Genomic DNA, 27399 nt, shown 5'->3' with positions numbered 1-27399 from the left:
ATGCTGCAGAATCATCAGAAAATATCTCCCCAGTATATGACTATACAGGTCAAGTGAAACTCCAGAAAAAGCAGAAGCAGCTCATGATACTGTCTACATGTTTTGTTAGTCTCTAAGGGTACGTCTAGACTACAGGGTTTTGTCGACAGAAGTTTTGTCGACAGATTCTGTCCACAAAACTTCTGTCGACAAAGCGCATCTAGACTACATCAAGCCATAGACAAAACTATTTGCTTTGTTGACAGAGAGCGTCCAGACTGCAGGGCGCTCTGTCGACAGAAGAAAGTACCCGGAACTGCTTTGCCAGGTCTCAGGGGCAGCATGTACTTCCTTGTACTGCTGCCTGCACTTTGCAGAGACGCATGCTAAAAGGGGCATCCCCCCCGACTAGCCATTGCTCTGCTGTTGCAGCTGCCTAGAGGGATAGCAAAGGTTCTGCAGTGCCTGTTCGGAGTGCCCTGCTTCCTGGCACAACACAGCAGTGTGGATTTTTTTTTGAAGGTTTTTCCTAACCTTTGTTTACCATGGAGCGAGAGCTTCCCCTGGCCAGGCGCTGGCCCCACTCCACGGTGCTTCAAATGCTGCTGCAACTGCATGAGACTATCATGCTGTTAATGCCTGGTCCGGAACCTGAGCCCAGACTGGAACCCCTCCTTCAGGATGCAGCAGCACGGTTCCTGCCTCCGAACTTTTTCCCGGACAGGCGATGTTGGAGGATGGAAACAAGTACGGACTGGTGGGACCGGCTCGTAATGGAGCAGTGGGATGATCAGGCTTGGCTCCAAAACTTCAGGATGCAGAAGTCCACCTTCCTGGAGCTTTGCAACTGGCTTGCCCCCACCCTGCAATGACAGGACACCCACCTGCGCCCTGCCATCCCGCTGGAGAAGACGGTAGCTATTGCCCTCTGGAAGCTGGCCACTCCTGATAGCTACTGGTCAGTGGGACAGCAGTTTGGTGTGGGGAGACCTACTGTAGGTGCTGTGTTGATGGAGGTAAGTCCCTTGGAGGCGGGGGGAGGGCAGTCCATAAGGGGACTGTAACCGAAAAAGGGTGTGTGGGGGGCAATGGAGGGGAGGTGGTAGAGGGCTCCTGTGTCTTACACCATGAAACTACTGGGAGCAATCACTGGGGGGGGGGGGGGGGGGGGGCAGATGGTCGCCAAAGGACTTGGGCAACCCCTCTGACTTCATAGTCTGTGTCTGTTTGTATGTGTCTATTTTTTCAGGTGGTGAGGGCCATCAACTCACAGCTGCTGAATCGTATTGTCCGCCTCAGAGACCTAGACACGATCATGGCTGGTTTTGCAGGGCTGGGATTCCCAAACTGCGGAGGAGCGCTCGATGGAACGCACATTCCCATCCATGCACCACCCCATCAAGCCGCCCGGTATATCAACAGAAAAGGGTACTTTTTCATTATGCTGCAGGCCCTGGTTGACCACCGTGGACTATTTACAGACCTGTGTGTGGGGTGGTCGGGCCGGGCACATGATGCTCAGATCTTCCGCAATTCACACCTGTACGAAAGGCTGCAGACAGGAACCTTCTTCCCCCAGCAAACCTCTGCTATCGGGGACGTAGAGATGCCGCGTACCCCCTCATGCCCTGGCTTAGGAAGCCACACACAGGGCATCTGACCCCGAGCAAGGAAGTGTTTAATGCGCACCTGACGTGCCCGTTTACAGGTGGAATGCGCATTTGGCCGGTTGAAGGGAAGGTTTAGGTGTCTGCTAACTCGCCTTGACATGGGGGAACACAATATCCCAGAGGTGGTGGCAGCATGTTGCATCCTCCACAACCTGGTGGAGAGCAAAGGGGAGGCCTTCCTCCCAGAAAGGGGGCCAATGGCTGAAGGAGAGGGCAGGTGGTTTGCGCAGCCTCGGACAGCTGCCGTTCACCAAGCCCATCGGGGGGGAGGCTCTGAATCAGGGAGGCTCTGCATGAGCGCTTCTCAGCTGGATCCCTATGACTCAGCAAGGTATCCCCAATGGGGTCTGTGGGCCTTCCCCCCATTCCAAAACCTCCCCTCCCACAATCCATCCCTGCATCAGCCTCTGAACAGTTAAGGTGCACACACCATGTTAAACTTGAAAAATATGTTTATCAAGGAGTAACGTTAGAATTTAGATCTGTTATACAAAATAGAATTGTTCAACCACTGTGAAAAATAAACTTTTTTTTAAACTATTAACCTGTGTTTATAACTGTGGTAGGAGGGGGGATTTCAACCTGGAGGGAGGGAGTGGGGGAGGGCAGACAACTTAAGGGTAATGGCAGCCTCGCCTGGGCCGCAAGGCTTTGCTACCCCTTGTCCGTGGACCCTGCTGTCCTCGGCCTCGAGTTGGGGCTGACAATGACTCTGCTCTAGCGGGGGGGGTGAGGGGCAGGGCTGGAGGGGTGGCAGGGGCTGAGGGAGAAGAAGAGGGGCCAGAGGGGGTTGAGGGGGAGGACGGGGGTTAGAGGGGGCTGGAGCTGGATGGGCAGGAGGAGTCCCCAGGGGGAGAGGACCTGGCACAGCCAGGGACTCCTGGACGGTGGCACACATTGTGCTCCACTCTGGGAGGAAGTCCTGCAGCAGGCGAGTATGCCACCGAGCCTCCTCCCTCACTCTTTCAGCCATGGTCTCTTGCATTTTGGCCATGGTCCCCTCAATTTTCTCCATGGCCTCCACATGCCTCCTCAGGAGGTTGTTGTAGGTCCTCCAATGCCTGCGGGTGCTGTGGGACCGGGTGGGTGGTGGCACAGGAGTTGCTCAGCGGACAGCAGCAGCAGGTCCAGCTGTGGAGAAGAAGAGGGAGAACCGATCAGTGTTAGCAATTCACACACAAGTCCATACAACAAGGGATGGGAATGTTGTTACTGGTAGGCCACGTCTGGCCTTGCCAGCCGCCTAGGCTGCACAGGGGACCCGTTGTGGCTAGGACAATGTCCACCTCCACCCCCTAGATCCTCCCGCCCTCCACTGTGGTCGTCCAGGCCAGATCAGTGTGCAGCCACAGTAGGACAGGGGCCTGCTGCACCTTGAGTCTCCCATGCCCCCCCACCCACATACCCACCACCTGCTCGCCTGCTTGTACATGCACAGAGAGATGCAACCTGTCCAGGAGGGAGGACCAAGATGTGAACACTGCTCTGCATCCTCTCTGCTCCCACCTCCCCTGTGCTGTGTCTGTGACCCTGCCTGCGCTCACCTGATGTTCCTTCTCCAGTGTCGGAGGGTGCCTGCGAGGCTTCCTCTGTCTCTGGGACAGGCTGCAGACTCAGGGTCAGGGTGTCCTCCATCTGCTCCTCCTCCTCCTCCACATCTTCCCTGGGGACCTCTTGCCGGCTTTGCTGCACTGGTGCGTGCAACCCTGTCTGCATGAGCACTGGTGCAGACATAGGTTCCTGGCCTCCCAGGATGTGGTCCAGTTCTTGATAGTAGGTGCAGTGCACTGGGGCTGCACCTGAAGCCAAGCTCTGCTCTCGGGCCTTCATGTATCCCTGGCGAAGTTCCTTCACTTTGGCCCGTACTGTTGCAGTGTCCTTGGGTGGTGCCCTTTATCGGCCAGCCCCTGAGCCATGCGGCCATAGATGCTGGCATTCCTGCGCCGGGTGTGCAGGGCCTGGACTGCTTCCTCCTCCCTCCACAGTTCAAGCAGGGTCAGGACCTCTGTCCCTGACCAGGCTGGGGCTCTCTTTTTGTTGCCTGTGGGCACCAGGGCTGGCTCCCTCAAAGGTTCTTGGGGGCCTTGTGGTGCTGGAGCTGCACACATGGCCACGTGCAGGTGACGCTGGGAGAGCTAGGTGCTGACAGGCTCTGTCTGTGGCCAGCTTCCTGTCACAATGCCTGCCAGGGATGTCTGTGCCTTTAAAAAATGGCTACAGACAGGACCAAGAAGAGGTTTTTCCTGAAGAAGGACTGTCCAGCAGGGGTTTCCTTGGAGGTCTTTTTCTGTCGACAAATGAAACACCCGCATCCAGACTGCCCTTTTTGTCGACAGAACTCTGTCGACAAAGACGTTATGCCTTGTAAAATGAGGTTTACCAGCGTCGACAAAACTGCTGAGTTCTGTCGACGTTATGTCAACAGAACTCAGTGGTAGTGTAGACTCAGGTATAGTTTTGTCGACAAAAGTCCACTTTTGTCGACAAAACCCTGTAGTCTAGACACACGCTAAGCTGCTACAAGACTATTAGTCATTTTTAAATTTTTTCCAGTTACAAACTAACTTTGCTACCCCTCTGAAGCTTTAGAAGCAGATCAGTAACCTAACTTTCACACCATTTTTCTGATGTATCTGTTTCCTAAGTAGACTATCCAAAGGGTTATTTGGCCCTGACATCTTATCGTTAATGTCCAATAATACAATATGAAATGTGACCTTTGTTGCAGATTATTATTTTTTAACTGAATTATCCATTTGAAATGAATACATAAAAAACATTATTAGCTTTTATTTATTTGGTCCTATTTATGAACCAATGTAACTGTGTACACATACAGAAAGGAATTCCATCTGAGAGCTACACTGCATATGATTGAGGACACCACCATGTGCTGTGTTTCTACAAATTCAATGATCGAACAACCCCATTTGTATTAATAATAATATAACTAAATTTAGTCACATTCAAAATAACATTTATATGGTGGTTGTGCCTCTAGGTTGAGCCCCATTATGTTGGGCACTATTCTAGCCCAACACAATCCCTCCCAACCCCTGATTCACAGAGTATAAGTTGGTTCAGTCCTAGCCTAACAGCCTTGTCTCTTTAGCTCAAGCCATAATAGCTCATGTTTTTAGCTTTGGAGGTTACCAGATTCAGTCCGTGTGTGTCAGCCAAGATGGTGGCTGGCATACAAACAGAATATATGATAGTTGCTGCACCAAAGAGTTCACAATTGAAAATAAAAGTTCCAGGCTAGTGGCCTAGGTTTGAGAAAAGAAGCCATGTCTGTATGTGATAGATGAAGTCCATTACAGGGATGACCAATGAAATTCAGCAGTATTGGTTCTGGATCTCTACCTGCTATCCTAGAACCCTACCATTGCTTTCTTTTGGGACACATGTTGCCTAATCCTCAGCTCTACCCTAACAGAAGCAGGTAGCCCATTCTCAGGATGTTCAAAAGGCACTAGATGGGAAGACTACCAGGCTTCTTCCTCCTAAAGCAAACCCATCCTATAGTTCATTGGGATAAGTCACACAGCAGCATGCTCTTCCCCAGCCTATAAAGCACAAGGGGGAGAGAAAGAAACCCATTCTAAACCCCCCATTATTGTTACTACTTCCTAATATGTTTTCAAGAAAGAGTATTATTGTTTTGGTTAAACTTTTCTCCAAAGTCTGCAACAATTAAAGTGGTCACGGGATTCTAGTGCTGCAGGTCCCAATTTACTGTGACAGTTAAAATTATGTTTTGATAGGTATCACTTGCACTAGCCTGGGATCAGTCTGCTTCACTAAGAAGAAACATGGATCACTTCATTTGGAGGCAAAAATCCACAATTTTCATTATTAATTTCAACTACAATTGCACCTACAGGTCCCAGCCCCACTGTACTAGACACTGCACGAACGTAACAAGGAGACTGTCCCTGCACTGAAGAGATTACAATTAGAACCAGACACTCCATATCAGAGCTAATCTTGCTCAGTGAATAACAAGAGAGGAAAGTACTGCCTGAATTATGTAGTCAAATTGTCCTAAGAGGTCTCACCAGACGATTCTAGCTCAAAGAAAAGTGTGCTCCAGCTTTCTAACACAGCAAGTATATGCAAATTGGCTGCTGCTTATTAAATGGCCACTAGAGGGTAATATTTATTAGAGAAAACATTGCTTTCCCAACTGTTTGGTAAGCAATTACCTATAAATTTCAGGTGGAAAGACTGATTTATTTATTTTTAGTTCACTAGATGCTTCGACAATCCACCAAACCAAATAACACAATCTGCCAAAAAGGACTTTCTTGGAGAGAGATTTATTTTGGACAAAGTAAATTCAAAGCTCAGCTTTACAACTGTGTGTACTTATGGTTGCTTCTAAGAATGAACTGCACACATCTGTGATGAAGTAATGTTAGAAATAGAAATGAGATGTATCTGTTTTCATAGGCCGCTGCAGAGGGAGCAGTATGATAGAGGTTAGGAGAGGGGAGTTGTACATGTTGAATTTTATAGAGAGTTCAGAGTGTCAGCTGCATTGTAATTTTATTTTTTAACTTGAAAATGGAACCAGTGCTCCTTTGATCACTGCAGTGATATCTAAGAAATAATTGTAGAGGTGAAAATACAGCTCAGGGTATGTGGGTGTAAAATCCTCACTCATCTCCCTCTGTTGAAAAGTCACCTAGAAGGAGATTTGAGGCTGCACTGTCACAATTAGGTTTCTATAAAAAGATATTCATTTCATAGTGAGGGGTTTTAGAAGAACACATGAATGATCTAATGACACTATGGCTAGGTCTAGACTACACTCTTTTATTGGAAAAAGCTACGCAAATTGTGCTGCGCAATTTGCGTAGCTTTTTCCAATTGCTTTTCTGGAAGAGACTTTTCCTCCATTTGGCCCCGTATAGATGGCGAGGTATACAGGGCTCCTCGAAAAGCGTGTTTGCTCTTCTGCAAAAAAAGCGGAAGAGCAAATGCATTCCCTGAATGTAGTGGAGTTTCTCCGGGATACCAGAAGTGTAGATGCAGAAAATTTTCTTCCTGACCCCGCAGGGCTTTTAGGAAGATACTTTGAAGCATGAGGATTCATAGTTTTTATCCTAGCAAGTACAGACCATTATGAGTATTACATACCTGCTCTGAAAGAGAGCTGCTATATTTTTTAGACATCCTTTTTTTCATGGTTTCTTTTACAGACTTCACCTTTTTCCCAAGAGATATACGGGAAGCAGAGGGCGATTTGATCACTTCCTTATAAATGATGTCTCCTTCTTTGCCCTGCAAAATAAAATAAGAGGTTGTTTCTTTAAAATAAAATATAAGAGCAAATTCTTGCCATGCTGTATTCCTATTACTTCTCATGCCAGCACTCAGACCAAAGGTATCCAGGGGTGACAAAGGTAGTGTGTTGTTTGGGACATTGCTCTTAGCTTCACCATGGAAACCTTGTCTTTTCTGGCCTTGACAATAAATCCAGTGCATAAACCACTGTTATATTATCATATACCCTTCCTTCTTCTCAGATCTGATTATCAGAACCTGTTCACTGTCCTAGAGGTATTGAATGAAGTTATGTTGGGGATTCAGTACAGGGTATTCTTCCTACTTTGAGTTACTATTGAACATTCAAGCTGCAAGGCAATCTTACTACTGGAGGTTGAATTCTTCCGATGAAACATACAATTGCTGTCCTGTCTGTTGCATGGTCAGTAAAGATCCTCTAGCACAGCGGTTCTCAAACTTTTTGGACTCCGGAGTCCTTTACATGCGTAAAAATTTATGCGGAGCCCCAGTGGTCCACTGATTGTATGTGTTGTACCTATCAATGTTTCCAGTTTGTCAGCCTCGCAGAGCCCTTGGAGATGTCTCATGGAGTCCTGAGGCTCCGCGGAGCAGAGTTTGAGAAACACTGCTCTAGCACTTCTTTTTTTTTTTTTTTTTAAACTATACAAGACTAACCCTGATAACCCAAATACTGACTTGGGTAACTGCATTCTGCCTATCTGAATTCCCATTTTATTTCAATTGGATAAGCTACATTTTCTCTCCTAAACTGTTGTGTAGGTTTGTTATGGTTGTTTTAAATAGTTGCTGCATCCACCATACATGTAAGTGGCTGTACTGATTGTGTAAAATGAATCAATCTGTCTGTAGGGCATAATACTTCTTCATGTGGCTTTCAAAATAAATAGCATAATACGACACTGTTAGAGAGGCACCGGTAGTGCTTCTGTACCAGGGCTGCTTTAAGATTTGCACTGCAAGTAGCACTAAACCCATTTCACACTTTAATGGCTAAGCTTAGTCTCTGATATGGTACAGCAGCCCTTCAGAGGATGATTGAATTTTCCACAAGAATAATATTTTTTAGAAAAAAAGATCATCATCATTACAAAAACAAAAACACACGTGCAACCTCCAAAACAAAACTAGTCTGGTTTAATAAAACCTTCTTTCTCCAGCTTCTAAAAGTCATTGTCAAATCGTGACAGTCACCAGCTCTACCTTCCTTTCCCTTTGAAAAGATAATGCCATTTTTATTGCCTATTTTCATCAAGTTGAAGATAACCTTTTGTCTTGTGAGCTCTGAAAAGACAATAAACTAATGCAATTAGAGACTTCCAGCAAATCCACTTGATCTGGATACAACAGCCTCCTATTCTTATCTTTCTCACTGCTGGTGGAAAGGGAAAGCATAACATTTAGATTTCATAGTTTCCCAGATCAAAAGGTAATGTGAACAAAACATGGCAAACTAGTTTAAAGATACTAGTTGAAAGAGATACATCATGTTTTTATAAACCAAGTGTAAGGAAGAAAACCATTGTGAAACCATTTGACTAGTTCCAGTGAAACTAATCCCTCATCATCATCAGAGATGCTGGTGATAAGCTGTTTTATTAATTAACTTGATTTAAGCTACTAGATATTAAAAGAATTGGCAGAGACCAAGGCTGAAAGAGTAAAAGTTGTTCTTGAGGGGGAAAATGGTACAGTGAGCTGATCAGTATTTATAATATAGTTCCTTTTGGTTGCATACTTCACAACAGGAACTTTTGGATCAAAGTAATACATCTGACAGTTTATTTTTTATGCCACAAATAACACCAAAGAGCTGAGGGTGGAGAGGAAGGACTGTCAACTTTGGTAACAACAGGAACTTTTATAATGACTTCCATCCAGATATCTCAAAGTCTCTCACACACACCTATTGAGTAAATGCCAAAAACACCACTGAGAGAGATAAGCATTTTTGTATCTGTATCCATCTATAAAAATTCGGGGGCCCTATGACTGTGAAAATTTCCCCCCCTTCATTAAAACACCCCCACCTCACACAGATACCAAAATGCCTGTTGCCTACCCCACACTCACACCCCTCTATGACCCTCATAACCCAACCCCCCCCAAATGTTCCCCTACTCCACATATGCCCCCCAAATGCCCTATCAGCCCCACTTTTCAAGACAGCCCCTATGCATATCCCACTCACTCCAACCCCAACCCTTCAGCTCTACCTGCAACAATTCTCAACATCCCTACTCCAACCTCACCAACCTCCCAATATTTCCAGCTTGCCCCCAGCCTTCACCCCACAGCCTACCACGAACTCTCACCTTGCTTCTCACCCACTGCCCCCCAGACCTGCCTGGCCATTCACAAGCACCTCTTCAGCTGAGTGCTCAGTTCACATTACAGGCCAGGATGGCTCTTCCCAATTCCAGTCACCCTGCAATGCTCAGGTTTGGCCTGGACACCCATCACGGAAGATGCCTGGGTTAAATCAGAGGGAGTGGCATTGCAAACTGGCTTGCTGAGTTGCAGCACCATTCAGGGTTGCTTTTTCCAGTGGTGGAGCTCCCCCCACCAAGATAGGGGCCTTGTGCAAGTGCACTGAAGGCACATTAGTTAATTCTGGGTGGTCGTCATCATCTTCTTCTTGTATCCTGGTCACAAATGAGATGTTTTTCCAGAACCATTCTGGTGAAGTATAGCTATCAATGACTTGCCTGAGGTGATGCGGTAAAACAATGACTCAGCTAGGAATAGAACAGAGATCTGACCCCTAGTCCTTTGCTGTAACCGTCTGATCATACTTCTCAGATACAGCATATAAATAAACACACACAGTATCTGGCTGTCACAAGGCTGAGAAACCAAAGCAGTTGGTGGTTAAAAAATTGTGCTCTCTGGGTTGCTTACTTAGAACTCAAAACTGCTACTATAGGACTAGACTACATTTAACTCTACCAAGGAATATTTCATAGTAACTACATACAAGAGAAGCCTTCTGCTATTCCATACCCTGTCCCTTCTACCTTGTACTCACCATTTGGTCAGAGTTGTTTCCAATGTGCAGGGAACGATTTGTCAAGTCAAATCCTCCAAAGCTACAGGTTCTCTGTGGAAAGGACAGGATTAGTACAGAAACAATTGCACTAACAAGCACTCAAACATTTTCTCTCACTTGGAGAACATCACTGAAAGCACACATAATATGTAAATAATGGAAATGGGAAAGGATGAGAAACTGAAGGTTTGAGCATTATCACCATGAATCATGAAAGAAACTTATGTCAATTGTCTTTTCCCAGACTGTTTGAGCTGTCTAGTCAAGGCTCTCTGAAATAAGTGTTTCTAAGACTTTTAGCCTAAGAAAATTGTCTCCTCATATTATTCAGCAAGTCTTCCAATTTTCTGGCAACTTCATTCCAGACTCCCTTCACGCACCTATCCAAAGTAGTATCTGTATAATCAGTGGCCCCAATCCTGTGAGGTACTGAGTAAGCACCTTCAGGGAGTAGCTGAACACCTTCAACTTTCACCAAAAAATGAGGTAAGCGCCTTGCAGAATCAGGCAGGTGGAGGGGAACATAACTCTTGTCCAGCTGTCCAAAAGGGATATACCAACAGAAATTTTACTCTTCAAAGACAATGATTCCAGTCAGTTTCATGTAACATGAACACTAATTCACTATTCCCCTCCTTTTCTTCTCCTCCCCCCCGCTCATCCCCTATTTATTCTGGAACTGGACTGTTAATACTCCATTTATCTGAAGAAGTGGGTTGAACCCACGAAAGCTCATGATATCATCTACATGTTTTGTTAGTCTGTAAGGTGCTGCTAGACTATTCGTTGTTTTTCTAAGTTTTTTCAAGTTACAGACTAATTCAGCTAACCCTCTGAAACTTTTTCACTTCCTTGGTTTACAGAGCAGCTTTATCACTCACTGGGAGGAAAAATAGGTTATATTTACAAAGGGATGATTAGCATGAGTCACTCAGTACTCCTCAGTCCTGGCCCAAAACTTAGATGACGTTAATATTTGTCTCCCTACCTAAAAGCATCAGCACTATGACACTGGTTCCCTGCCAACAGCACAAAGCCACAGAGTGACCAACTTCCATGGCAAGAAACAAAGCTCTGGCTAATGAGCCTATTCTAAAGCTCTTATCTCAGCTGCAAGAGAACTAACTCCTTTGAAGTTGGGATACAACTATTATCTTTCAATATAAACTCTTTGCTCCCTCCAAAATTGGGGTACAGTACCCTAGTGACCTAGCCCTCTTCCAGTGACTTTGTGGTGTTAGATTCTTTTCAGTGACAGGAACCATGAGAAATCCCAGGAAATCAAGGATATAACATTGGTGAGATTTGGTAGCTGATTTACAGGCAGGTAGTTCTCTGTTTTAAATTATCCCTTTGAGTCTAACTATAACGAGACAGGGCAATATCTGAAGAATTTTGCTGTGCATTTTTAGGGCCTAATCCAATGCATAATGAAGTCAATTGAGAGAGTTCAAGTGATATTAATCACATTAGCTCAAGTTCTTCAGATTTGCCTTACATGCAGGAGTGGTTGAAAGGCCTGAAGACAGGTTAACACCTGTTAGCTGACAGCAAATGACACATTGGTCAAGACTAGCTCACAACTTAGCTGTGAGAATAGTTTTCAAGCATTTGTACAAGAAGTGATGCACTAGACACACAAGCAAACACCACCATTAAGATTGGTGTTTCATATACAGCACATTTTACTACATAATCAGGACCAGTGCCAAGAGCATTCTAACTAATCCAACCTCTCACAGATAACACAACACCCAAGAGAAGATAGTGGAACAGAACTTAAGAATTGATTTCAGACCATGCAAACCAGAGTAATTCTTGTAGCATTCTCTGAAAAGAAAGTATCCTTTGGTTAAAGAATATCCAGTCATTTTATTCAGGATTCTGACTTTCCCATTCTGAAAATATGCACATGTCCTTGTAAATCTGGAACTTTTACCATGCCCTTTCACATCACTGTGATGGTTTCTGGTAATAGTGTACCCAACAAAAAGTCTGTGGATGAAGAGAGGGATATTCAATGGAATGGCCATGCAATCAAAAAAACCCAATACATTAGGATACTGGGAGGAAAGAAAAACTCAAAAATTTCAAGCATGCCCAGGTCACTGAAACAAATATAAATGACAAAAACAAATGGCAAGACAAGACTGACCACTTCCACTGAATACAAAGGCATTACATTTCTGTGAGGTTGCAGTAAGCGTTACAATTTTAGAAAGGAGGAATGGAGGTGCTTGAAGGTCTGGAGAAGTTTATCAGTTTTCTGCTGTTTTAAAAATAAGTTTATTTAAAGTTAATGAAAGTAACCCTGCTCCCCCCTTTCCTTTTAAAAAGGGTGTATTGCAGGTCTTGATTGGAAAGCCCACTTTTTTTTTGAGGTGTTCTTTTTTTTTCCATTGCAATTTTATCTATGTGAGCAAGCTAATGAGTTCAATTATGAGACTTCCATAGTGAGACTACTCACACATTAACTGATTAAATAGCTTCCCCTAGGTGATGGCACCTGCATTTACAAGAAGACAGCATCAAAAAGCATTTTTAATGTGTAATTGTAGTACATCTTTAGAAGATATGAGGAACTAGTGGTTCTTGTCAGTCTGCCTATACCCAAGCATTCAAACTACAGACTGATATGTCAGTTATCTGGCACAATCAACTGAAATGGCATTACATGAAGAATATCATTTGAGAATACTATTTCTGGAAGTTACATTACAGTATCAATGATGGGTCAACTAATCTACACAGAAGCACTAGTGGAATAATCAGGAAAAACTGTTAATTGTATTAGGGATGTAATAGTGTAGTCAACTAACTAATAAGCAAAAGCTTATAGGTTAATGCTATAGACTACACGCATTTCCCTCCCCTTCCCCCAACCAGTAAATATTTTAGCAAGCTGGCCAGCAGCCTGGCTCAGTTTTGGCTCACGCCAGGTGCAGGACTTACCCCTGCTGTGACTCTGCATTTAAAGTGAGCAGGCAGCCTGGCTCAGTTCCGGTTTGCGCCGGGTCCAGGAGCTCAATCCCTGCCTCCTCGCAGATAGGGGCTACTGCTACCCCGCACTACTGCCTCTTTTTCAGAGGCAGTAGCACAGAGCAACAAGCAGCTGGTCTGCAAGAGAAGCTGGTTTTTAAACTGGCTCCCCTCATGGACTAGCTGGCACCCCACACTGTTGCTGGCCCTTCCCCCAGGGACTATAGAATTCATGAGGTTACTCGACTATTCAATTAACCAACATTTAATATCCCTAAATTGTACTGAGTCAAAATAAAGTGATACCACAGTGACCATGAACTAAATGCAAGTAAACTCATGCCTGCTGGGAGTGGTGCTCTGTTACCCTCTGGTGACATCTAGAGATTGATGAAACTGCTACAGTCTTAGCTAAGAGTCGTGTGGGTTTTAGCTCATGCAGTAGAGGCTCTGACTAGTCCTTGGGAAATTCCGTGCCACTGTGCACTCACAGAATTCATGTTTAGTGCAGATTTTTTCCCCCACCCAAAATGCATTTTTCTGCAGTTCTACCTTTCACCCACCTGAGACCGCCGTGGTGCCAGAAAAGCTAGACCCACCTGCATTCATCACAGTACCCTGCCCACGGAGCCTGGAACACAATGCTCCTCGGGGTAAGGGGAGGACGTGTCACAGATGGGGTTTGAGAAAGGATCGTGTGTGTATGTGTGTGTGTGATCAACTGGAGTGTTGATTCAAGAGCTAGTAGAGTGACAACACTGAGCAAGTGATTCAATGGGAAGGACACGTGGGAATGGGGGAAAATGTACCCTGACTGAATGAGGAAGATTAGGGATAAGACAGGGTCTGCATAAGGGAGGTGCCCCAACTTCCTAAGAAATCTCTTCCCTCCCTTCCCACCAAAACCTGTTCCTTATTTCTCCCACTCACACCCAACAGCCCTCCAAGTTCACATCAAGGATCCTTTCTTCCTCCATGATCCTTGATCCCCTGAAGCCTTTGCACATTTTCCGAAGGGTGCAGGAAGTATGATTCTGTATTTGTAGCTTAAACAAATTACTCAAAGCTCTGTGTTAAGATGCTTATAAAGGAATTTTTTTGGTGCAAAATAACCCTAGAAGTAATATACTAAGCTCCAGAGCTCTTAGGTTTGATTCTGCCCAGGGATGACTCAGGTTTGTCAGTGTTATGCAAGTGTAGACCACCAACTAAGAGTCAGCTACTACTAGTGACTAACAATTAGTTAGAAAGATCCAAGGATGGGACTATATAACTCTCACACTGAAAATAACCCATACCCTTAAAAAATTATGTGGAAGCTTCTTAATAGATACCATAAAATCTAAAAGTTGTAAGAAATAGTATTTCCTCTGTAATGTCCACTAGAATGCCTTGCTAAATTTTATAAATCTAGACACTTAATTACCCTTCCCTTCACCTTAAGTAGGGAGCAAATATGCACTGTTAGGACCTCAGACTAGATGACATGTCCTAGGGGATTCAAGAGGCTGGCAGGAAGAATCTTGGAAAATAATGGCTTTTGTACACAGGAAGATGAGCTAGGTTGGAATGCCTATTAGAACTTAACTTACTAAAAGGAAAATCCACTCCCCTACTGGCTATCCTGACCTCTTTCCCATATTCCACCTTCCCAAGGCTCTCCTCCATCCCAGTGGAGCATGAACAGCAGCCAATGCTGGAGAGAAGTTGGGGAAGAAAGCAGGACTGTAGATAAAAGAGCTCTCTACCTCTGTGTACTGTGCATATGAGGAGGGAGGATCCAGAGCTGGGAGCACTATCTTGGCAATAGAGAGGAAAACGGAGTGGGAGAAGATGGGCTGAGAGAGAGGGAGAAGCAGATTTTATTCAGAGTCTTCCATCCCTACAAAGGATTCATGTACCCTTCAATATTTCCTTTTAAAGAATGCTGGATTAATTTTTGAAACAGCAGGAAACCTTTTTTACATTGTTTCTTTTTTCACCAAAATCTCAATTTCTTAATTAGAACAGATTAAAAAAGCATTTTTGGTACAATTTGCTCTCTAATATTTAGTCATTTTATGCACAAGGAAAATCACAGACTTGACAATGCTCTTCTCTTTGTACACTGAAAGGAATTATACCCATTTCCTCACTGGGGACTAACACAGCCCCTGGCCACACAGCCTCGTTTTGCATTTAATAACTATTGGCAATTGAGAGCAGAAAAACACCATATTAAACTTTATGGGATGGAACAGGAAGCCGAAACAATGCTGACTGCAACCTCACAAGAACTGGAAGGCCACCTTCAAGACAGCTCTTTGACTCACAGACTTTTGGTGGATTCTCAAGAGAACCCTTTTAGTACAACGGTCAACCGTGGTGGCCCACTTCCGCTTGGCCTCCTCATCCTCATCCAGTAGGCATCTCCTCAGGTCCTGCTTGTCGGCCTTGCTCAGGGTCCTGTCAGTGACGGGACGCACCAGTTGTGATAGGTTGAGGTGACTGTACAGGCTTCTCTCCACCACATAGGTGATATTGAACTCACTGACAGAGGTACGCCCTCGAAGCTTTCTGTTTGGGAAGCCACAACCTCCTCCCCCTTTGGCTTTGTGCCGAAGCAGTTGTAGGTCACAAGTTGCAGGAGATATGCCTTTCCTGACAGGACGCTGGCAGAGAAAAGCTCTGGAACAGGAATAGTTACTATCCATTTTCTTCAATCGGATCTGCTTCCTGACACTCTGAATCTCCTCCAGGGACACCAGGAGATGGTGCTTGTGCCTGTTGCTGTCATAAAAGCAAATGCTTTCAGTACTTACCCCATGGCTCAAGGAACCAAGACCCTTCTTCATCTCCCCTTCTGTCAAAGAGCGGCAAACCTTCTGAGCTTTCTCCTCTTCTGGGTAAGAGAAAAATGTTCCCAACTTCTTAGGGGGCTTAATAAGACCACGGCTATCAGTTTTGCTGAAGGTCTTAACCAATTTCCTGTTAGCACCCCAAGTATCTAGACTACTGGATGAAGGGGAAGTGGTGAGAGAGTCGGAGTCATCCTCAGGCTGCTGCTTTTCAGAAGATCCATCGAAGCAGAATTGCTTCTTGTGAACTCCAGAGTAAAGTGCTGATCTGTCATCCAGTACCGGAGAACAGTCAAGCGATTGCTCCTCCACACCTAAAGGGAACAAAAGCAGCAAAACATGCACATCATCTTTCACATGTATCTAATTTACTCATACACCAAAGTGTCTTTCCCTGGAGGTTGTACGCTGCCCAATCATTTCATCATATTAAGACAACAACAAAAACAAAACACACAAATACTTTTAAAAAAATAGAGAAAATATTCCTGACTACTGGGATGCACAGTAACCTATTAACATTTTTGTTGGTGGACTAACTTGCAGTAAATTTTCCCATTTCCACAAGTAATGGGATAACTTTACAAATAAGTAGCCTTAAGGACTATTTTAAAAGGATATTATCAAGACCTCAGCATTTTAAACATCATTCTCTCCTTCCAAGTGGTGTCATTAGTAACTTTTAAAAAGTTGAAATTAAGATGCTTTCTCCCAGAAAATATTTTTTCACCAATGACTGCACACACAGTTTTCTTATATTAATTAGAAATAACAAGAATAATAAAACTTCTTTTGCACTTGTATAGTGCTTTTTCATTGACAAACCTCACAGCGCTACAACAAATGAGTAGAATGGATTTTCTTTAGTTTAAAGATGAGATAGATGAAGGACAGAGAAGTTAAGTGGCTTGTCCAAGGAAGTCAGTGGCAGAGGTGAGAACAGAACCCAGGTGTCCCAACACAACCCTTATGTGTCAGACTATATTCCTCTTGATTTCTCAGTTTCACTCTGGGTACTGAGATATTGATATTAGCCCAAATTCTGCAGTTCTTAATTGAGCAACATTCCTACTCAGTTCTAACAGGAGTTGGTTCAGTTGAGGCCTGCAGATTTTGATGCATTGGAATTTGTAAATTTATTTTAAAACAAGGGCACTGAAGCACCGAGTGTGTTCCCCTTGGTGAACTGGAGCCAATAGGAGCCATAAGGTTCCATGGCTATGAAGACTTTAGTTAAACAAAGCGGCATAGGACAGCTAGTAGTGTTCCCGAATCGGGCCTGCGGTGCACTTTGAGAAACACTGGTGTGGAGGGAATCGTATTGGAAGTTACATGTATTTTGCAAAACACTGTAAAAATCACAGGCATCTTCCACCCTTCTTTCTTGCAAAGCACACTGCAGCAAAGTGTGAAAGAAACGTGTAGACACATAGGAGCCCCCAAACAATCCTATTGGTTCCTAAAACTCAGCTACCAGCAATGCAATGAGATCATGATGGGCAAGAAGTGCATTCAAGATACACAAGAGCTTTACACCAAATAGCCACACCTGGTTGCAGACTTCCAATACCCAGTACTGCTACACGCCAACAGTATTTTCCTCTGAACGATATGGAGCTGAAGCTAAAGATCTCAGGGAAAGGCTAGTGCTTCCTGGGAGTGGCTCTAAGCTCTACTTACATTTACTTAACACACTGAGAGAAAAAGAGAGTAGGTCAAATTGTGGGTGTCTCAACCTCAGCATCTCCTTAATGATTAAAAAAATACACATTTCAGCAGCTCTATATATTTTCAGTAGGAAAGCGATTTTTCAAAAGGAATTTAAAAAAATGGCTAGATTGCTTTTGGGATTAGTGGAAAAAATAATATAGTGAAAGCAAAATGCCTTTTTTATTTGTAGGGGTTTAGAAAATATTTTCTTCAGATTTTTCTATTGAGCAGCTTTTAAACCAGATGTCAGATGCTGAGTTAGGGAAAAATGCCAAAAATAGCACACACATGTGACAGTTCTGTCCAATATATTAGCTAGTGCATGTATATAGGCAATAGGGCACATACACACATCTGCATTTCTTTCCAAGTACTCACAGAACTGTCCTAGACAGACTGAATTAATTTTTAGAGTCGTGAAACATTTATTTTTAAAGGTAAATTGTAGTTTACAGGGCCATATCCGTCCCCACTATCACTCAAGTAGCTTCCAGTGTTACAGCAGGGATGAATTTGTACCAATTAATTCAGTTATGGTATTGGTATACTATCCTATGAATACTACTACTACTACTACTAAAAATAATGAATAATTTCCAACATGCAAACAACTCTGCAGGTCGAGACTCAGGCGATACAAAGTTGTAAATTCAGAACTAAAGCTTCCTGTTTCATCTTCTGTTCACATTGTTGGCAGGAATGTCAGCTACACACATTGATTGAAACTCAGCCTCTCATCTGTGAGGGTACAGCCAGCTAAATGAAGGAAAAGTTGTGCCATATTTGACACCTTTTAACTCAGCATTTTCTGGATTTGATTAAGACTCTTAACATCACTTTCACTGAACTGTTCAATGGTTCAATTACTTTTCTTTTTTCAGTGTAACAGAGTAATAGTTTTCAGGAGAGTGTTGACAAATTACACTAACCTATTGAGTACACATGTATTTAAACAACTTGAAAAATATGCATTGCGTGTCAAAGACCATGACAGATGTTGTGCAGAATCAGTGTGTAGTCTAGAGCAGAGTCTAAAATATAGGGCCAAACCTACTAACCTGCTGAGCCACATAAGTCCAGAAGTTCAAAAGCTAGGGCACACCTGTTGGGGGTTGGAACTTCAGCCCCTTTAAGGCACCTGCCAGAGCATTTCGTCCCCACTCCTGCTGAAGCCCCAAGCCCCAGCAGGCATGTTCCATTAGACTGAAACCCTGAGACCCTCCCTCTCCACTGAGCAGAAACTCCTACCCCACCAACTCTGTTGTAAAATACAGGACCTGAGCTCCACCCCTTGCTTCAGTCTGGTAGGTGGAGTTATGGGGGACTCCACGAGCCATACTTTATTATAAAAGAGCTGCATTTAGCTCATAAGCCACACTTGGTACAGAGCCTTAATGATACTAACAATAGGATTTTTTTTAATGCTATGGAGAAAAATGTAGCAGAGAATTTGCAATCAGCAACTAAAAAAAAAAGAAAAGATAAAATACCCATAAATTCAGTCATCAAATTCCATTGCCCAGTCTAATCTACATTTAACAAACAAAGGAATGTGTGAAAAGCATGAGAAGCTATATCTGGCAATGCAGTGAACGCTTCTCTTTTCTTTAGAAATAACAGAGAAACAGCTGGAAAGGAATTTGGCAAAATCACCCATAGGGAGTTCCCTGACTTGAGCCTGGGGAATTTCTATGGGAAATGTTATTTAAGACCAAAAAATTGGCCATACTGGCCCATCTAGTCCATTATCCTGTCGTTTGACAGCAGCCAATGCCAGATGTTCAGAGGGAATGAACAGAACAGGGTAATTCTGAGGGATCCAAACCATGATCCGATCACAGCTTCTGGCATTTGGAGGCTTTAGCGATTTTGTCCTTGATCATCTTGTTTAACAGACATTGATGGGTCTATCCTCCATGAACATATCTAATTCTTTTTTTGGGCCCAATTATGTTTTTGGCCTTCACAATATTCCATAGCAATGAGCAGAAGGGCGAACAGTCACCCTGAGCCCCAGGGCAAGGTGTGGGGAGGCCTGGCTCCATACCTCCAGAAGAGGCGAGGCCAAGGGCAGTCAGCCCTTAGCACTGCCCAGACTGTGGCACCTTCCTCAGCCCTCAGGGAGGAGCAGTGTTCCGGCAGCAATTCAAAGGGGTCTAGGGCTCAGCTGCTGCAGTAACTCCAGGGCCCTTTGAATCTCTGGGCCCTGGCACAATTGCTCCCTTTGCCAGGCCCACCAATGGGGTGGTGAGGGCAATGATTTCCCAAAAGTCAATTGTGCACTGTATGAAGAAGTAATTCCTTTTGTTTCTTTGAAACCATCTGCCTATTAATTTTGTTGGGTGACCCCTAGTTCTTCCTGAAGGAGTTAGTTACACTTCTTTATTCACTTTCTCGAAAACAGTTATGATTTTACAGACCTCTATCCTAGCTCCCCTTAGCCATCTCTTTTCTAAAAGCTGCATAGTCCTAGTCTTTTAAATCTCTCCATAGGAAAACTGTTCCACATCCCTAACCCTTTTTGTTGCCTTTCTTTGCACCTTTTCTGGATCTAATATATATTTTCTGAGATGGAATGAACAGAACTACATGTACTATTCAACATGTGGGTGTACCATGGATTTAAACAGTGGCGTAATATTTTCTGTTTTATCATCTTTTTCCTAAAGGCTCCTAATGTTTTATTAGGTTTTTTTTGGACTGGCTTCTGCACACTGATTGGATGGTTTCAGAGAATTATCCACAATGACTGCAAGATCACGCTTTTTTGAGTGTTAACAGCTAGTTTAAGACCCCACCATTTTGTATGTACAGCTGGGATTATTTTTTCCAGGGTGTACTTTACACTTAACAACACTGCATTTCATTTGCATTTTGTCACTCAGTTTAGGGAGATTCCTTGGAAATTCCTCACCAGGAAATGGGGAACCCGCGAGCCGCAAACTCTCCCTGACAGGGTGAGGAAGTGTCTCTGTGCACTGCCATTCCCCATTTCCCTCTTGCTGGGGGAACAGCATTGCAGGGAAACTCTATCCCTGCACTCACTTTCAGGCTCCACACCCTCAGTGGCAGGGGGCAGTGCCTGAAAGCACAGGGCGGCATAGAGCCAGCTTTCACCGAGGGAGTTTTGCCAGATAGGTACCCCAATTCCCTGCCCCCCCTCCAGAGACCGTTCCCTCAGCCTACTCCTTCACCCAGACCCCCCCCCCAACTCCTGTACCCTATCCTGTATCCCCCACCTTGAGCCTAGGGGGAACCACAACATTTGTAGCCTCAGGCCCCCAGAAGAGTTAATCTGGCCCTGGGGGAAGCTCTGAGAAACATCAACACTCCTGGAGCCCAAGGCAAATGAAGTAAGTGTCTCTTTCTGTCTCTGCTTCTCATTTGGGGGCCACATTTGTTAAGGTTTTTTCCCACCCCTCTCACTTGTGTGTGGCTCCCAACTGATTCTTCTGTGGGTCAGTGGCCCTGGAACCAAAAAAAAGGTTCTCTACAGCTTTGGACTGATGAGTAATTCTGTATTGTCTGTAAATCTAGCCACCACACTGTTCACCCTACCACACTGTTCACCCTCTTTTCCAGACCATTTATGAATATGTTGAACAGTACATGTTCCCAGGACAGATCCTACCGTAACTGAGGTTACTCACACATTTTAATGAGAAGTGGCACATGAGCCAGCAAACAGAACTGTAAACTGGGGAGTGAGTGGGAGTTCTGTTGGAGGAGAAAGAAGGCAACTCCCTGCTCCTTTGGGGCAGTGAGTTTTTGTGGGTGATGTATGTTTTTTTCTGTTCAGTTTACAGATGCTGTTAAGGACAGTATGACTGAAGAGAAGCAGAACCCTGATGAGGTGGGGGAGGCGCTATAAAGACAGCAAAGCAGCCAGCCAGTGGCACAGGAGTTAGCAAACTGAGCTATAAACAGGAGACTGAGTGGGAGTTTGCAAAGGGCGTTTAGGGGAGCAGTGTATGCTGTGTTCTGGTTTTGTCTGCTTGTTGTTGTTTTTTTTCCTGGACAGGATTTGAGATAGGAAGGCTATGACAGACACAGAGGCAGTGAACCACGCAATGGAAGAGACAATGAAGATGACTGGATGCAGAAGCTGCAGGATGTACATGATCTTACAGTAGGTACCTGAAAAGAGTTCTGTTTGTTTGAAATACTGCTTCACAGAGCTGTTGGAAGAGAAGAGTCAAGAGATGTAGGTGGAAACTATGGTTAAGTTTCAAAGGGGATTCAAGTGGATAGTGGAGGGAAAGCAAAAGGAGGAAAATCAAGACTCAGATGCAAGCTGGCCTAAAGAACTTAGGTGGGAGACTGCTAGGATAAGAAAAGTATCCAGTGGAAGCATAGTTACAAAAATCAGACAGAGGAAAAGATGGGCCAGAGAGGGAGAGAAAGAGCTCAGGAAGAGGTCAGCTTACTTGAAAAAATGTAAGAGATGAATAGTGGGCTGTAAATGAAGGATGGAGGGCAAGGGAGAAGAGAAGAGCATCAAGTCCCGTGGGAAGAGGGAAAGAGTCAGTTCAGAGCTCCAGGAGAATACAGGATGATGTGCAGAAGATTGCAAGAGAGAATAAAAGACAAGAGGACTTGTAGTGAAAAAGAACAGGAGGAAGGCTCGAGATCACATCATCGAAAGGAAAGGCAGGGTCTATGTGATTGGCGACTGCTTACAATGATGAACATATAGGCCTGTCACCAGAACCGATCCAAAAAACAGAAGGGTATGTCGACCTGAAGCTGCAGAGGATCAGGAGAGAATCCACTACAGTAAAACTCCAATAGTCCGGCATCCAATAGTCCAGCACTCCTGATAGTCCGGCATCAAAATGGCAAGAGCCTAGTGAGTGAGCTTCGGCAAAAAATGAGTCACAAGGTAATAGCGGCAGCAGCTGAATTGAGCAAAAAGGGTAAAAAAGGCTTATAAAAACTAAAACATTACAGTATACTGTATACAGTATGTACAATAAAAAGGGTTAAGAACACTTTATATACAATATATATATATATATATATATATATATATATATATATAACCAGTTTATAGTACCTCCTGATAGTCCGGCATATCTGATAATCCGGCACACCTAGGTCCCATAGGCTCCGGATTATCAGAAGTCTACTGTAGTTGTCTTTCATGTGAGAACAAATGACAGCTAGATTTTCACTGGAACATATCACGGGAGTCTATGTGAGGCTGGAGAAAATGCTTAAGGAAATGGAAGCTCAGGTGATCTTCAGTGGGAGTCTACTTGGTCAAAAGATGGCTCAGGCACTAGTGCTATAAGGGGGACTTGGGGTGTTTGATTGCTGGGGAGCGTTCATGGACAGATGATGGTTCTCATGGAATGGACTCCATCTGAATAGGAAGGAAAATAGACATCTGGGATGGAGGTTGGCACAACTGATTAAAAGAGCTTTAAATTAGGAACTCAGGGAAGATGGTCAGGAGTCTCCAAAACTGATTCTGACATTGAGTGGGAAGAAAATCAGGTAAAAAAGGATACAACAATGGAGACTGGAAAAACACTGAGTGAGAGAATGGACATTAAGAGGAAAGGTAGTGCTGATCCCAATGAAACTTATAGTCAGATAGGCAATACTGGCAGTAGAATGACTGCACCCAATTAAGCAAGGAATGTGAGCAAAGACAACTAGCAACAATTAAGATGTTTGGAGCCTAGGTAACAATGGAGGAACTAGAACTATTCGTACAGGAAGTAAAATCAGATATAACAAAAACATGACAGAATAATAATCATCACTGAAATGCAGGTACTGAAGGGCATGTGCTTTTCAGGAAATAAGGGTAAAAATGGTGGAGTAGCAGATTATATTAATGATGCAATAGACTACAAAGAAATTAGAAGTGATGGAATGAATAAGTCTTTTTTGGGCCAAAATCACTTTGGGGTAGAAACTACTAGAAGTGCCCCCGACATAGTGCCTGGGATATGTTACAGAGCCTCAGGATCTGATTAGGATATAGACAGAGATCTAGTTAGTGTTTTTAATGAAATAATTACTATTTGGAATTATGTGGTTATGGAATAACTAACTTACCTGATATAGATTGGAGAACAAGTGCTACTAACAAAAGTAGGACCCAGATTTTCCTGGATGTTATAGTCAGGGCCATCATTAGGCATACAGAGAATACGCAGTTGTGTAAGGGACCACTAAATTTGGGGCACTACTATGCCCCAAATTAAATAGTACCCTATGCTGCATATGGCTGAGGGCAGCATTGGCTTAAGCAGCCCCAAACCTCCCACCCCCTTCTCTGCCTATTGGCCCAGGAGGCCAATCCCGTGGCCCTTGTTCTGACTCCTGTCCCTGGCAGCCCATTCATCCATCCCTCAGCACCTACTCCACTTCATGGCCCCAATGGCCCAATCCTCTGGCCCCTGCTCTGCCTCCCAGCCCTGATAGCCCAGCCCCTCTGCCCCCCATTCTGCCTCCCAGCCCTGGTAGCCGAATCCCCAAACTCCCTGCTTCATTTCCCAGCCACAGCAGCTGAATCTCCAGCCTCCTGTTCTGCCTTCCAGCCCCAGCTGAAAGGTGAACTATCAAGCTGGAAGAAGGGTGCTAGTGAAGTTCCTCATGAATTGGTCTTGGGACCAATCTTATTTAACAATTTTATTAATGGGTCTGTGCTAATGTATTTTGTGGAAGACACATAATTGGGATGTATTGTCAATATAGAAGAGGGCTGGAATATCATACAAGAAGAACTGGATCATCTTGAGAACTTGAGTAATAAATTAGATAAAATTTTAATAGTGCAAAGCGTAAGTCATGCTCTTATATAGCAACAGCGAGAACTTTTTCTACAAGTTGAAGACTTATCAGTTGAAGACAACAGAGGAAAAAACCCTGGATATAAACCCTGGATATATGGTTTAATTCTGGTATGACATAGGCTACCAATATGATGTGGCCATGAAAAAGGCTAATGAAGTCTTAGGATGCATCAGATCAGATAATTCCAGTAGAGAAGAGAACCACTATACAAGGTACTGGTGAGATGTCATCTAGAATTCTGGTCTCCCATGTTAAGTAAGATTAATTCAAAATGGAACAGGTGCACCGAAGGGCTAGCAGGATGATTTGAGGAATGGAAAACCTACCTAATGAGAAGAAATTCAAAGAGCTTGAATCATTTAGCTTAATCAAAAGAATGCTAAGGGGAGATATGATTGTTCTCTATTAACACATCAGAGGTATAAATGCCAGGGAGGGAGAGGAATTATTTAAGCGGACTTAAGAGGAGGGATGTTACATTTCTATAAGAGGGGAGGGGGGGGGCACTCGCTATCCCAGCTGCGCCTCTGCCTTTGAAATGTAGCAAGAGCCACTGGAAGCTCTTGCTACATTCAAAAACAGAGGCGCAGTTACTGGGATCTGGGCACGAGCTGGGTCAGCTGATTGCTGGCTCGTGCCCGGTCTCCTGCTGCCCCCCACCAAAGACGGTGCTGGGGGGCCTCTCCTGCCCCTCACCAAAGACAGTGCTGGGGGGACCAGCTTTTAAGCTGGTCCCCCTAGCACCTGCTCCTGCTCCCCCCTTGCTGCCTCTAGGGAAGCAAATAGTTGCGTAGTGACTCAACTACCTGATAAGCATATGCTTATTGGGTAGTCGACTACTTGACTAGTTGCTTAATCACTACTCAAGAACAAATGGATGACAAGTTTAGGTTAGAAATTAGATGATTTCTAACCACTGAAGAAGTTTCAGGACAGTTTTCCAAAGCAGCCAGTGGGGGTGGGGGGGGGGGGCAAAAAACCTAACTGGTTTCAAGACTGAGCTTGATATGTTTATGGAGGGGATGATATGAGGAGACTGCCTACACTGGAATACCCAATAACTGGTGATGAGATGCTAGATGGGGAAGACTCTAAGTTACTACAGAGAATTCTTTCCCAGATGTCTGGGTAGTAGGTCTTGTTCATGTGCTCTGGGGTCTAATTGATCACCATATTTGGGGTCAGAAAGGAATTTTCCCTTGAGTCAGGATTGGCAGAGACCCTGGTGGCTTCTTTTGCTTTCCTCAAAGGCATAGGGAATGAGTGACATACAGGTTTAAATCAGTGTAAATGGTGCATTCTCTGTAACATGATTTAAGGGCTTCACTAATTCTTGGGGAAAACTCCACACATTTCATCCCCCAGTAAAAGAGAGGTTTTCTGTGGTTAGAGAGAGCAGCCCTATAATCGCAAAGATGTCCCTTTTTATTATTATCATGCTTATTACAGAAATCCCTAAAGGTCAAATAAAAAGACTTAATGTACAAGACAATGAACAAACACAGAGCAATAGATAGACCCTGCCTCAAAGAGTTTACAATCCAAATAGACAAGACTGATACAAGATCAGGGAAGAGGTATAGCAAAGAGTGAACAACGTGATGGCAGCAAACAACATGTTAATTCCACAATTTTGGGGGACACTGAAGAAAAGATGGAGATGGATAGGGGTAAGTGAAGGGACAGGAGTGCAGTGAAACTAAGATGTAAAGATTAAAAGAGGGGGAAGTTTGGAGCAAACAGCCAATCAGCACAGGCAAGCCAAAATCTAGTCAAAATCTATAGAAATTCTCTTAATAGTCAAAGGTCTTTGCTTTGGCTGCTCCAGTTCCTACCAACTGGACTCTCTGCTGACTTTTCACTTAGGGCTGCCAACTTTCTAATTGCACCAAACACCCTTTGCTTATCCCTTCCGCTACATTTACCTATCCATTCCCACTCACTCCACCCACCTCCCTCTGTCGCTTGTTCTTCCTCACCCTCATGAACTCATTTTCACTGGGATGGGGTAAGGGGTTGGGTTGTAGGAGGGGGGTGGGCTCCAGCAATGGGTGCAGGCAGGGGCTTTGGGCCAGGACAAAGGATTGAGATGTGGGAGGGGATGAGGGCTTTAAGATGGAGCCAGATTTGGGGCACAAGAGGGGCTGAGGGGTTCAGATTGCAGGCAGGGATATAGTGCTGGAGCAGGGCATTGGGATGTGGGAAGGGTTGAGAGGTGTGGGCTCCATCTGGGTGATGTTTACCTCATGCAGCTCTCAGAAGTAGCTAGCATGTCTAGCTCCTAAGCAGAGGGGCCAGAGGTGTCTGAGCACTGCCTGCACCCACAGGCACCACTCCTTCAGCTCCTTCCAAACCCATGGGAACTACAAGGCAGGTGCTCAGGGCAGGGAATGCAGAGCCCCCATAGCTGCCTCTCCGCCTGGGAGCCAGACATGCCTGCCAGGGCAGGTAGGAAACCTGATTAGCTCTGCTGACTGGACTTTTGGCATACTGGTCAGTGGTGCAGACTGGAGCTGCCGGGGTCCCTTTTCAACTTGGCATTCCAGACAAAAACTTATTCTCTCTACAGTTTCCTCCCTCAAATCCACATGGTGTGGAGGGAGGGGATGGGAGAAAGGTGCAACCTGGGTCCTAGTTCACCCAGAACATGTGGGGGCCACTTCTGCACAGTTCTAACCCCCTACCCTTTCCTCCTAGCGCAGCAGTTCCTGGAGAAATCCACCACCTTGGGGCCTTCACTTAAGGGTTAAGTCTTCACTGCAGATTTATCTTGGCCTCTCATCTTGCCTCAGCCCTCTCCCATCCACACACAAAACCCTCTCCCCTCAATGTTAGTGGTGCTTTCGTCCCAGGCTAGCCCGCTTGCATGGGGCTAGAGGTTAAAACCTAAGTGAGGCCTTCACTCACTCTGGCAACCCGCCTACTTTGCAGCAAGAATATAGGCTAAATCACTGGAAAGCTGACAGCTCTTTAGTACCTTAATAACTCCACCCATTCCTACACGCACAGGCAAGTTCTCTCACAATTTACTGAGCAAGAACCATACAGCAGCTCA

The 27399-nt window shown here is 44.5% G+C and overlaps 1 protein-coding gene across 8 annotated transcripts in view; it reads right to left on the bottom strand.

Moving 5' to 3' along the window:
* The window catches only part of SASH1 (SAM and SH3 domain containing 1), an 844241-nt gene that overhangs the window by 33605 nt on the left and 783237 nt on the right, over positions 1-27399 (bottom strand). For all 8 annotated transcript variants that reach the window (XM_075924386.2, XM_075924390.2, XM_075924387.2 and 5 more), the window contains 3 exons: positions 15789-16138; positions 9988-10059; positions 6792-6935 (listed from right to left, as the gene is read on the bottom strand). In XM_075924386.2, coding sequence (XP_075780501.1) covers positions 6792-6935; positions 9988-10059; positions 15789-16138 — 566 coding nt within the window. The remainder of the gene's footprint in view (positions 1-6791; positions 6936-9987; positions 10060-15788; positions 16139-27399) is intronic.

This window comes from Pelodiscus sinensis, chromosome 3 (assembly GCF_052426305.1).
Source record: "Pelodiscus sinensis isolate ZL-2025 chromosome 3, ASM5242630v1, whole genome shotgun sequence".
In the NCBI taxonomy this organism is placed as follows: Eukaryota; Metazoa; Chordata; order Testudines; family Trionychidae; genus Pelodiscus; species Pelodiscus sinensis.
The sequence above is the reverse complement of the archived record's forward strand: the minus strand, read 5'-3'. Positions and strand labels throughout refer to the sequence as shown.